This window comes from Vulpes lagopus, chromosome 15, assembly GCF_018345385.1.
Source record: "Vulpes lagopus strain Blue_001 chromosome 15, ASM1834538v1, whole genome shotgun sequence".
Taxonomy (NCBI): domain Eukaryota; kingdom Metazoa; phylum Chordata; class Mammalia; order Carnivora; family Canidae; genus Vulpes; species Vulpes lagopus.
Window position 1 is genome coordinate 43,634,103 of NC_054838.1, and position 12,279 is coordinate 43,646,381.

Genomic DNA, 12,279 nt, shown 5'->3' on the forward strand with positions numbered 1-12,279 from the left:
TGGTGTTGGAAGCTGCAGACTGTTGGATCAATACATCATAGACTCTTGGCCTCCAAGGAATGGCTGCTGAGTGAGATCTCACCTGAGTGAGATCATCACGGAGTCATCTCCTGGCCTTGTGATGCAAAAGTGGGCTCAGTATGTGGTGAATATTCAGTGGTTTCTCCACCCTTAACATTGTTCAGATTTCGCTGCTTTTTGCACACAGATGAGATGGGAAGGTCCAAAAGATAAGACAGAGCATAGAGCTTATGGTATAAAGGGGAAGAACTTGGAGTTCTTGCCTTCCTTACTGACTCACTATAGCTTATTAATTCACCCGCCCTGACCTGCTAAGGATGGAGATGTGTGGTAGTTTATTGCAAAGCACTTTAGTCTCCTTAGGTGAGAAACCCCACGGAGAGGCTATCAGACAAAGCCTTGTTGACTTGCACCACCTTGGCCCTTTTCATGGGGGAGATGGGGAGGCTGGTGGAGATGGGGAGACCAAGGCCCTGCCAATGTGGCCAGTGGGAACCTCCAGGGAACATGAGCCACCCCTGGATGAAGGCTCTGGTTTTGTTCCTGCTCCAGCTTCTTTTATCCTCAACCCGAAAGTGGTAATGGATAGAAAGGAGGGCAAGGTGAGAATTGTGGCTGTTGTACTGTCACTGTCCTTCCTATATGATATGGGGATCCATGATGTTTGTGGTAAGCTCTCAGGCTTTAGACGTAAGCATAAGGAGTTAGATTTATGAATTTTCCAGGAGCAGAGACAAGAGGGGTAACTGTTTATTAATATTTTATTCCTCTATGAATGTATTAATTTGATTTTTAATGTGTAAACAGATACTTTATAAAGGCATGGAAGGATGGTGTTTGACCCAGCCCTCTATATGGGACTGGTAAAAACATCTTACAAGGTGACGTCAAGCAGGAGGTGATGTGGACTGCCTTGCATGGAGAAACTTGTTCATTTCTCCCCTTGGGCCATGCATCTCCACCACCCTCCTTCCCAGCAGGGCAGGGGGAAATGTGTGGAGTAACTAATGTCCTAAATCACCCATCTTTTCTTTTCTTTTCTTTTTTTCTTTTCTCTTTCTTTTCTTTCTTTTCTAAGATTATTTATTTATTTATTCGTGAGAAACACAGAGAGAGGCAGAGATGTAGGGAGAGAGAGAGGCAGGCTCCCTGTGAAGAGCTCAATGCGGGACTCAATCCCGGAACCCCAGGATCACCACCTGAGCTAAAGGCAGATGCTCAACCACTGAGCCACCCAGGTGTCCTGATCATATTTTTCTCTAAAAATGCACTGAGTGTTTTTCTCCAGAGAAATCTCCAGGGTTGGTTTTCTTTAGGATAGATGACATTATCTGGGAACATGCCAAATGAGGGTACAGTGAAGAGGAAGGGAACAAAAGGGGATCCAGCCAAGGAGTGCATGTGACAAATTAAAGAGAGACAACAACTCTCTTCAAGAAACTCATATCGATCCAACTGTGCAACCAGAGTGCAGTTTAAAACATGAATGAGCCCAAAGATGTGTGTGGGAGAGCAGGGCTTACTTGGTGGGCTTCAGGTTTGGAATGCATCATATTACAAGAAAGAATGCCTAATGGGCCCATCTTCAAATTGGAAATGCCTGGAACAGGAAGGAGAATTGTCAGAGTAAGAGTGTTTCCAAAGTGGTGATTTATACAGTTATGAAAATGAATTGCTGTGTAGGACAAAAGGTAAGCCAAACCCAAGGTTGTTGGATTAAAAACTGTGTGTTGCCCTTAACAAAAATGAGGCTATGGAGCTCTATTTAAATTACACCAGCTAAACATGTGTTTGGAATACCGGCATTAGAACTCAGGAGTTTCTACAGTTTTTAAGCTGAATCATGGCTGGGTGAGCCAAGTAAAATGCTGCTTATTCTGAGAAACAGCTCTGCAGTATGGGAATTTTAGAAGCCAGGATCAAATTCAGGTTACTGTCTCAGGAAACCTAACACAATTGCAGCTATAATGAATTAAATGAGTGACTTCTTCAAACAAGAGGCTTGTCTCTCTATTCATCCTGCATAGAAATAAATCTGATCTTAGTTTACACAAGATTTGAGTCTTCATTTGGACATTTAAGAGTATTACTGGTGTCTGCACAACCACCCGGTCTGGGCGGGGATATGGGTTTGGGAGAAGATTGAGGGGTTATGAGTTCTGGCTCTTCCATTTTGTAGTAAATTGTGTAAATTCTCTGAGTCCTTTCCTTATCTGCAACTTGTTACAGCTGATTGTTCTTAATACTGATTTTTCTTCCCGCAAAAAAAAAAAAAAAAAAAAGAAAAAAGAAAAAGAAGGAAAGTAGAAATTATCAGCAGTCCCATTATCTAGAGATAACCTGGGTTAGGTACTCTGTTCTTTGCGTTTCTTGGAGGGTCAGAAGATCAGAAGAGAATACTCTTAAGTGGGAAAACTGTGGAAATAGGAGGTATTTTTGCTGAAGGACAGGTCTTAACCCTTGAACCTCTTCACCATGGGCCAAGAAGCCCTTTATTATTTCATCTTGTTTTTAAATTCTTTTTATCTCATTTTGTTTACTTCCTCTGATTATCAAAATAGTAATGCAGATTTTTTTTTTTGGCTTGTCTTTAGTTTCTAATTTTCCACAATGTACATGTATCTAAGTAATCTTAGATAATGGATTTTTTAAAAAAGTAGCCAGATGTGTTCATTGTGGAAATCATATAAAGAAAAACAGGACAAGGAAGAAAAATCCACAATCCCATCACCTAGCATTAGCCACTCTGACTTTTTGTTATATTTTCTTCTAGTCACTTTTCTGTGCATTGTGTTTCATGCATACTAGGTGAAGTCCTTATATATAGAAGAGATACGATTTTTTAAAAGTCCTTTCTTGGGACTCAGTGAAAACTTACTGAACCGAATTGCTAATGTCAATAAACTGAAAGAAGTTGTTTTGATTTTATATCTCTGTTAATAAGTTTGCTTTGGAAAATGTATTTAGCTGGTGCATTTTCTCTTTTGAAGTCCTTGATCACATCCTCTATTTACCCATTGATGTTTATTTTCCTGCCACATTTAAATTTTTTTTTAATTTTTATTTATTTACAATAGTCGCACACAGAGAGAGAGAGAGAGAGGCAGAGACATAGGCAGAGGGAGAAGCAGGCTCCATGCACCAGGAGCCCGACGTGGGATTTGATCCCGGGTCTCCAGGATCGCGCCCTGAGCCAAAGGCAGGCGCCCAACCACTGCACCACCCAGGGATCCCTAAAATTTTTTTAATTGTTAATCACACAAGCCAAATATATTGAATGTTAGCATGATGGCCTAATTGTAGATGAACAGATAGTTTCATATGTTGAACATACTTGCTGATCACTCTTGACGCTTGAGGATATAGGGATAGCAGAGAGGGAACAGATCACTGGTCTGTTTGTATGAGTTGCTCTGATGGTTACAGAATTCTGGAATTATCTCCCAAGTGAGGCTTTTTGGTGTACGTGTGGTATGATCTACAGCAGTGCTGTCCAACAGAAGTATAGTTATGAGCCACATATGTACTTAAAAAGCAGCCACATTTTTAAAATCTTTTAAAAGAAAACAAGTGAAATTAATTTTAAAACATAGTTTACTTAACCCTCTAAGATGTAATATAAAAATATGTTTCTAAAAACATGTTTTAGTTAGCTAATACCATTATTTCAACAGGTAATCAACATAAAAACTATTAATGAGGGCAGCCCCGGTGGCTTAGCGGTTTAACGCCGCCTTCAGCCCAGGGCATGATCCTGGAGACTTGGGATCGAGTCCCACGTCAGGCGCCCTGCATGGAGCCTGCTGGTCCCTCTGCCTGTGTCTCTGCCTCTCTCTCTCTCTCTCTCTCTCTCTCCTCTCTGTGTATTCTCATGAATAAATAAATAAAATCTTAAAACTATTAATGAGGTATTTTACATTTTTTGCACTAAATATTCAGATTTTGATGTATATTCTGCACTTCCTGGACATTTTAGTTTGGACTAGCCACATTTCAGGTGTTCAGCAAATGTGGCTACTCTTTGGGACTGCACAGATCTCAAAGAAGGTAAGACTTTGTGTCCTAGAGAGAGGGCCCTGACATGTCCAGACATCACCTTGAAACTGCACTTTTATTCTGCATTGCATTGCAAGAAAGCTCTTCAAAAGTCAGAGATTCTGTGGTGCTGGAGTGTGGGATTCCTTATTGAGTTTGAGGATTAGGAACTGTGATTCTCATCACATGGTGTTTGAAGAGGAAGGAACACTCAGGGGTGGCACTTCTTGCCTTTCTCCTAACACCCATCAGCAGTGTGTACTAACAACAGACTAACAAGTATCAAGAACTTCCCTAAAGATAGACACTATGTGGGATGCTTTATATTCCTTATCTCATTTAATTCTTGAAACAATCCTGTGAGGTAGATGTTATCATCATCACTTAAAGGTGAAGTTAAAAACTCGCCCATGAGTCCATGGTTAGAAAAAAGCAAAAGTGGAAAAAAGAACCATCATACTAAGGAAAAGGGCCGTCCTGTACTAACATGGGAGGTAGCCTTGGCATGATGGGTTCTAAACCACCTAGTTCAAAGCCTTTTTTTTTTTCTTTGTGTAAAGAGTAAGATCTCAGTTTTGTGAATCCTAAAGTTTGTATACTTTAAAAATGGGGTAGTATATGGCATGAGAGCAATGAATGCCCAAGTTTGTGAGAAATCATTGACACAGTGGATATAAAATGCTAATGTGGCACACTTACGTACAGATGTCATGTAAATTCATATAAATTCATTCATTTATAAATGAGCTAGTGTATGAAGGCTTGTGGTGTGTACAGAGGAGCAAGTGGACTGTTGATTAGAGGTCACCAATGACCCTGTTTCCCCAATCCAAATGACTTTGTCTTAACTTCTGTCTTAAGTTTCATTTGTGACCCCAAATACATTAAGAAGGGCAATGATGAGGCATCTGGGTGGCTCAGTTGGTTAAACATCTGACTCTTGATTTTGGCTCAGGTCATGATGTCAGGGTCCTGGGATGAGCTCCACATTGGGCTCCCTGCTCAGCAGAGAGTCTGTTTCTCCCTCTGCCCCCTCCCCTTTGCTCATGCTCCTGTGCACTCTCTCTCTCTCCCCCTCTTTCCCTTTCTCAAAGAAATAAATAAAACTTTTAAAAAAGAGGGACAGTGACATGGAGCTATGTTATTTTATTGGCAACATCATGATTTGAGATTCTAACTAGAACCAATGATCCAGAACCAACCTAAACCCCCTAGATCTCTTCTTTAATGATACAATGTTGACAGTTTAGCCATTGTTTGAAAGCACATCAAGCATAGGTGGCTTCCCAACTTGGTCTTGGGCTTAGGGACCAAATCAACTGACACAAATGTATTGGGTACCAACCTAGTATAAGTCATAATTTTCTATCCTTAAAAAACATGCATGATAAAAATTTGAGAGAAAAGACACATGTAAAAAAATCAAATAATATTACATTTAAATCAAAATTCAGGGAACAAGAAATGTGATAGAGGCCAGTGGTGGTAGGTTGTCAGGATTGTGATTTCAGCTGATTTTAAGTTTGGAAAAAAGAAATGGATACCAAAAAAAAACAAAAAAAAAACAAACAACAACAACAACAAAAAAACCCCAAAAAACAAAACAACAACAACAAAAAGAAATGGATACCAATTCTGGGGTCAGGCTCTGTGCAGCATGATCCAAGTCATTGACGATGGAGGGCCAGACTATAAGACTTCCCCACATGACCCCCATTTTGTCTCTTAGATGTGACTCTAACTGCTGGGGGTTTTTGTTGTTGTTGTTTTTTGTTTTTGTTTTTAAATACATCATTGTGGACTTAGCTTTGCTCAGACATATTTAAGTAACTGGTCACTTACTGGTCAGTTGGATGGCACATGGAAAAGGTCACTTTCTGCAGTATTTCAAGGCTTATTGAGTTCCTTGAGAAAGGAGCAGGATCTGTTGGTGGTACCTGCCTCAGGTTTTGTGAGCATTAAGTCAGGTGATGATATGTGGTGCCTGACAGATAGCATAGACCCACAATAAGTTTTAGTTGAATGCTCTGCAGACAGGACACTAGCTTATGAAAAATAATAATGTGGACTGTAAGGAATAATCCACAAGAACAACTCAAACGCTGATTTTCAGCCTTCATGCTTCCTCTGAGGCTGCTTGAGCCTGCTGAAGGTGTGACGCTTTTGTGTTAGGGTATAATCCTGGACTCCTTCCTGGGCTGTGGTTGCTCAGACTGGGCCTCAGGAACCCAGGAGTGAAGGACCAAAGGGTGGCTGCCTTCCCTCCCTGCTCTCACCAGGCTAGGGAAATAGTGAACTGAGTGGACTCCTGAATCAGAAAGACCAGGTGTGGATCTCCTTTATGATCCTGTTATTTCTATGACATTTTGTAAAGTTACCATCCTATGCTTTGTTTTTCTCCTCTAAATGGGCTGACAATGAGACCTACTTTAAAAGGCAATTATAAAGGTTAAAATGAGTTACTGCCATAAGGGTTAGCATTTATTGGAATTCTCGTGCATGCAACACTCAGTGCTAGGCTTTTTTTTTTTTTTTAAGGGGCTATGGGATTCAGAGGATAGTAGTAATGGTGATTATAGCTCACATTTGTCCAGTTCTTGCTTTGTGCTGGGCTTTATCCATATTGTTAACCCCTCAAGTCCTGTAGCATTGAGCTAAGTAGTACATAGTCCCAGGAAACCAAGACACATGGTATCAAATAAGCTAGCTCTGTGACTTCACAAACTACAGGGACAGTAGGCTCACAAGTAGATAATGATAGCATAGAATTCTATACACAGGTGTTTTGCAATACATATTGGCTCCTATTCCATCTTTTTCCCTTTTCTCTGTGTCCCCATTGGTAGGGACATGACCGATCAATAGCAATATCATTGGAATCTAAGGATGGGTTGTTCCTCATATGATCTCATGGGCAATTGTCCTGTCCTGTCCCAACACTCTTCTCTCCCCCTCATTTACACTAAGCTTAAATCCACCTGGTCCAGATCTTTGATTTCACCAAGCCATTGGCTGAGTAGCGGAGCCAAGGAATAGAAGTTTGCTGTCCTGCCTGCGCATCAGCCACTGTGTTGTGGGATTTATTGAATGTGTAACTGAGTTATTTATGAGGTCAGTGTTCTCTTTAGTAGAAGAGTTCCCATTTTGAAAAAATAAGTTCTTTTCTGCCCTCTAATCCTGGCAAACACCTGTTTTCCTGCATTGCCACTCATCACCATCTAGTCACCATCGTGGATGGCTTAAACTGGCTTTCAGGAAACACTTCCTTTTTGTTCTAGATCAGAAAAAGATGAGAAGATAAACCCACCATTGACCGTAAGTGAGTCCCAAATCCCAGAGTTTAAGAAATGTTAAAAGATAGGTGCCCCAGCCCAAAGTTGCCTGGCTCAAAGGGAAGGCCCGTGCTTCAGCCTCATCTTTGCCCACCTTGGCTCCAAGGAGACATGCCACATTTGTCCCTTGCCTTGGACAAAGTGTGAAGGGAGTACTTGAGGCTGGGAACAGGCATCTGCCTTTGAATCAAGGCCGTGTAACATGTGGTGTTTGGCTTCTTCCAAGGCAACCTCTTTCCATACACCGTAGGATTTAGCCAGCCTGTAGGGGTACACTTCTTCAATAACAGATTTGGGGTTTGGGGAAATCCATACTTGATAAGAGTTCTTGTAATCTGGAGTGAAAACTGGGCCTTATGAATAACACTCAGGAGCATTTCACCCTTGCCATGGAGTTGGACGTCATACACATAGGAAAACACATATTCACATACACCTGTCAGCACAGAAGGGGCACAAATTTATCAAAATGCAGAAACATTTTATTTCTAAAGAGATAGATGGACAGTTATATATAGTACAGAGCGGGAAGGAGGAGGGGTGGTTCACATCTCCCCACTGACAGCATTCTTTCCTGAAATCTGAGGATGCCTGGAAGATGGAGGTCACTTAAGGATTCAAGGATCAAATTGAGCTCCGTGGTTCTCCACCTTGCCTTGGGGAACTTAGATCCAACAGGAAATGGAAGGGGCTTCCTGATTGGAGGCTTAAGGAAATCTAGTTGGGAAATACCTTCTGAGTGAGGTTGAGAGCTCTGGTCTTTGTTACCAAAGCAAGGCCTTTGGCAGGTCATGTTGTTAGGATCTGCTGGATTTCTTCTGAGGTCATCTTTATGAATGTCTGCATATCCACTTAGGGCTAAAGTGACCCTCGCCAAATTTTCTTCTAGAGTGCGATGCAACATTTAGCTGCCAGGAGGAATCCTAGCTACAAGAGATGCTTACAAAATGAGCAATATAGAGGCTGACAGGGTCCAAAAACATTCCTGCAAAATCTATTTAGAAGGAAAATAGAAGGCCAGGTCAGCCTCTTGGGGAAAGTGGGGGGGGGGTGGATACTCTGAGAGCTTTGGCTACAGCTGGCCACGAATCACGAGAGGAGACATAAGTGTCAAGAATTGGAAGCAGGAGCTGGATCTCCAGAGGACTCCACCCTGTGATGCAGAATGTGGGTAGTTTAGGGATGCTGATAATTCTTCACAGTCCAGTTCCCAGACTGAGAGACCTAAAAGGTCAGGGAGGTCACTAAGAAAATGGATTTTCCTGAGTCTGCAGAAGACAGGCAGCTGAGGTTGAAGAACTAGCCACCTAGACCATCATTGCTGCTTCCACCTGCAGAAGTGGTGGTGGGAGCCCTTGGCTTAGGCGAGAGAAAATACGACGATTCTTATGGAACAGGTAACAGAATAGCGATGAGGGGACAACTGGGACAAAGCCAGAGATGGCAGCTCATGGTTTCAGATTGAGGAGCTAGTGCCTGGGCTTTGAACCTTCTTTATAATATGGCTAAGAGCCCCAGACCTCTCAGCCTGGCAAATCAAAACAAAAGACTTGTCTCTTCCCTAAGACTTGTCCATTTCATTGGAAGGTAACCCTCGTCCGTCCATTGGTGTAAAGCCCCAAATCTAGGAGTGATTTTTAAATTTTCCTCACCTCTCTCCCTGTCCGTGATATATCCAGATGTATCTGGAAATCCTCCCTGCTTTCCCTCCTGCTACTGCCCCGTGAGACTCCCTGGGTTCTCCCCTAGGCCACACCTTGGCCTTCCTGCGGGGTGCCCTTCGTCCATTCTAGCCACTGTGCGTCCCATCCCCACACCACTCATTGGCCAACTCCCCCACAGGCCATAGGCTGCACCCTAAGCACAGGGTTGACCTTGGCTTACAAAGGCCCTTGCCCATTGCCCTGGTCTTACCTTGTACCACTTTTGCTGACGCTGCTTCATATTGGCGCTCTCTCTCTCTCTCTCTCTCTCTCTCTCTCTCTCTCTCTCATGCTTGGTGCTTGGCTAAGTCCTGATTTAGGCCCCATACACCTGCTAATTCCCCTACCTGGAATACTGTCTTCCTCCCCTTGGCCCCCTTTCCCCAGCCACTAATTCTATCCAGTCTGCCATTCAGACTTCAGCTCAGGCACCCGCGTCTCCTCCCCTGACCTCTCAGTATGAACTAGACACTCAGTCCCTCCTGTCCCATTACTCTGCAGTGACCTGGCTTTGCATGATGACTTGCCTGTTTCTGTCCCCAAAAACGTGAGCTTCGTGAGAGCAGGGCCTGGCCACCAAAATGGTGCTGATCCAGAGGGCGATCATGTTATCTGTCTGTGGGTGAGGGCCCGGACCTGCCAGCACAGGGCACTGATGACCCGTGGAAGCAGGGGCCTGTCGCTAGTCCATGTCTCATTGGGACTTTCTCCTCCCACTGCTTTCCTGGGGTCTCATGCCCAGTCTCCACTTCCCTTGCAGCCGTCCCTGCCAGCTCCCGTTCCCATCGACAGTACAGCAGCACAGCCCGATGTCTTCCCAGAACCCCCCTGTCAGTGGGCCACTGCACTCCGTGTCCTTGCCACTGCCGCTTCCCATGACCCTGGCTGCTCCGCAGCCTCCACCGGCCGCCTCACCCAGCCAGCAGCTTGGTCCTGATGCCTTTGCCATCGTGGAGCGAGCCCAGCAGATGGTGGAGATCCTCACTGAGGAAAACCGGGTGCTTCACCAGGAACTTCAGGGTTACTACGACAATGCTGACAAGCTCCACAAGGTATGTGACCTTCGTAGGAGGCAGGAGAGGGAGATGGTTCTCTGGAGGGGACAGAATTTTTTTTTTACCTGTTTATGGGGTGGGGGATGCACTGACGCAGTGGCCAGCAGCAGCCCCTTTTGATGCCAGGCACTGTGCAGAGCTTTAGGGAGATAAAGAAATAGGATACAGGGCCTGCCTTAGAAGAACTTATAGTCCCAAAGTGGGCAAGTCACCCAAGCTCCTACCTGCAGTAGAATGTTAGGCGCTTGCAGGAGGTATGGTAGGGGTGTGGCCTTGGGCCTGAGACCCACAGGTAAGTAGTATTTCCCCAGGTGGACGGTTGGAAGAGGTGCACTGAAGGGAACACAGAGGAGTGAGTTGGGAGAGACAGGTTTGTTTTGACATCCAGGAACCTCAATGATTGCTGTGCTGGTTTCATTAGCTGGTCTCTGCAGGAAGCAGCATGGCCTCAAGACCAAGAACAGGGTCCCAGTTACTGCCCACCATCCATCCTTCTGTTTGGCATTTGTCAGGTGGGGAGATGCCATGCAATTCCAGCCCATGTCAGTGTCATGGGGACACCAGGGTGTGTGGCGGCCTTCGTTCGTAGGGCTTTATGCTGAGAGCCATGTAGGAAAGCCTCCAGCAAGATGAACTGGCATAGGCAGTGATTTCATGATGACCCACGCGTCAGCCTCTGAAATTCCTCTGGGAGAACAGAAGAGTGAAGGGGGCAAAGGCAATATAGGGTATTTTGGGGCAGCAGAGCCACAGGGCACTAGAGTTTCCTTTCTGGAAGCCAGGAGGCCTGTGTGTTAGGAGTGGCCTTATAAGAGTCTAAGTACCTGGCTCTGTCCTGGACAATCAGGGGCTTTTATAAAGAGAAAAGGTAGGAATAGAAATGCTGCCTGACTACAGGAGTATTGCCATTTGGTCCCAAATGACAGTTAATGCTCCTGGCTAGCTGGCCGGTGGACTGTTCACCTCTTAGGTTAAGGTGTGGTCTTTTTGCTGGTCAGCATTTCGGAGTGGTCAGGGCCTCTGATTTCCTGGCACTGCATGGCTGGAAGCAGTGGGTTTGATGGTACAAATGTTCACAGACAGAATCTGCCCCAGCACGTTCGTGCAGAGCTTCCACCAAAAAGGTCTGCAGCTCTCTGGAGTCAAGACCAGACTTGGCTTAGAGAGCTCTGGATGCCTTCCCTGGAGGGAAAAAAAGAAATGAAAGCCAGAAACAAATGGGCTGTCCAAAGTTTGTGGCCTCACTCCCACCCTAGTCGTACCCCAGCAGCTAGGAAACCAGCACACTGTCTCGTGGCCTTGGCTGTAAGTCACTGCTCAGGCCCAAGCCTGCCTCGTATACCTCCCGGGGCAGCTTCCTTCCAGCCGCCATCTGAACTTTGGGAACTTTGAGAGGGAACTTTCCCAGTCCCTCCTGGGAAATAAGTAGACCTTTCTTCTTCCTAACGAAGCCCTGTGGCAGACCTGTCTTATGCAGACCCACCTGAGCGCAGTTTGGTTCTGGGTCTTTCCCTGGCTGTCTTTGAATAGTTATGTGGAAGGTGCAGAAATTGGGAGGTCTTGTTTTTCTTCCTTGACTTCTTTATTAACATGTACTTTTCACTGACCTGTTAAAACGTCTCCCTCTCGATTTCGGTGCACATGTCTGTTTTGAAAAACAAAATCAAATCTCCCAGGGACTCAGCTTCCCTGCACAGGGGATAATTCTTAAACATTGTGGCCAAAAGGATTTTGATGATTGAAAGAGGAAAAAATCAAAAGTTATTTCCCTTCTGGAACTCAAAACTCCTTCTGTCCCTTGAATATTATAAATGGTTCTATAATCATCACACCATTAACCAGTCAAACTGGACTTGTTAGTTTGAACACCCAGGTTTTGCTGGACGCTGCTGTATTAATCAGTAGTTCCCTGGCTGTTTGTTAACAACTTAGGAGCAAGAGACCCAACGGCTGCATGGAGTCTGTGACTTAACATTTTGTGGCTTGTCCCTGAGGTGGGCCTTGCTCCAGGTCTTCCCGGCACATGGGCTGCATGGCTTGGCTCATCTGTCAGCAAGTCTGGGGCGGGGACCATCGGATAAGATGATGACCTCACTTCTCGGTGAGGATGACCCTGCTTCAGGTGGAGACACG

The 12,279-nt window shown here is 44.6% G+C and overlaps 1 protein-coding gene across 3 annotated transcripts in view; it reads left to right on the forward strand.

Annotated features, from left to right (window-relative positions):
• AMOTL1 (angiomotin like 1) overlaps positions 1-12,279 on the forward strand; it is a 156,814-nt gene that overhangs the window by 96,418 nt on the left and 48,117 nt on the right. For all 3 annotated transcript variants that reach the window (XM_041729970.1, XM_041729971.1, XM_041729972.1), the window contains one exon: positions 9,852-10,143. In XM_041729970.1, coding sequence (XP_041585904.1) covers positions 9,852-10,143 — 292 coding nt within the window. The remainder of the gene's footprint in view (positions 1-9,851; positions 10,144-12,279) is intronic.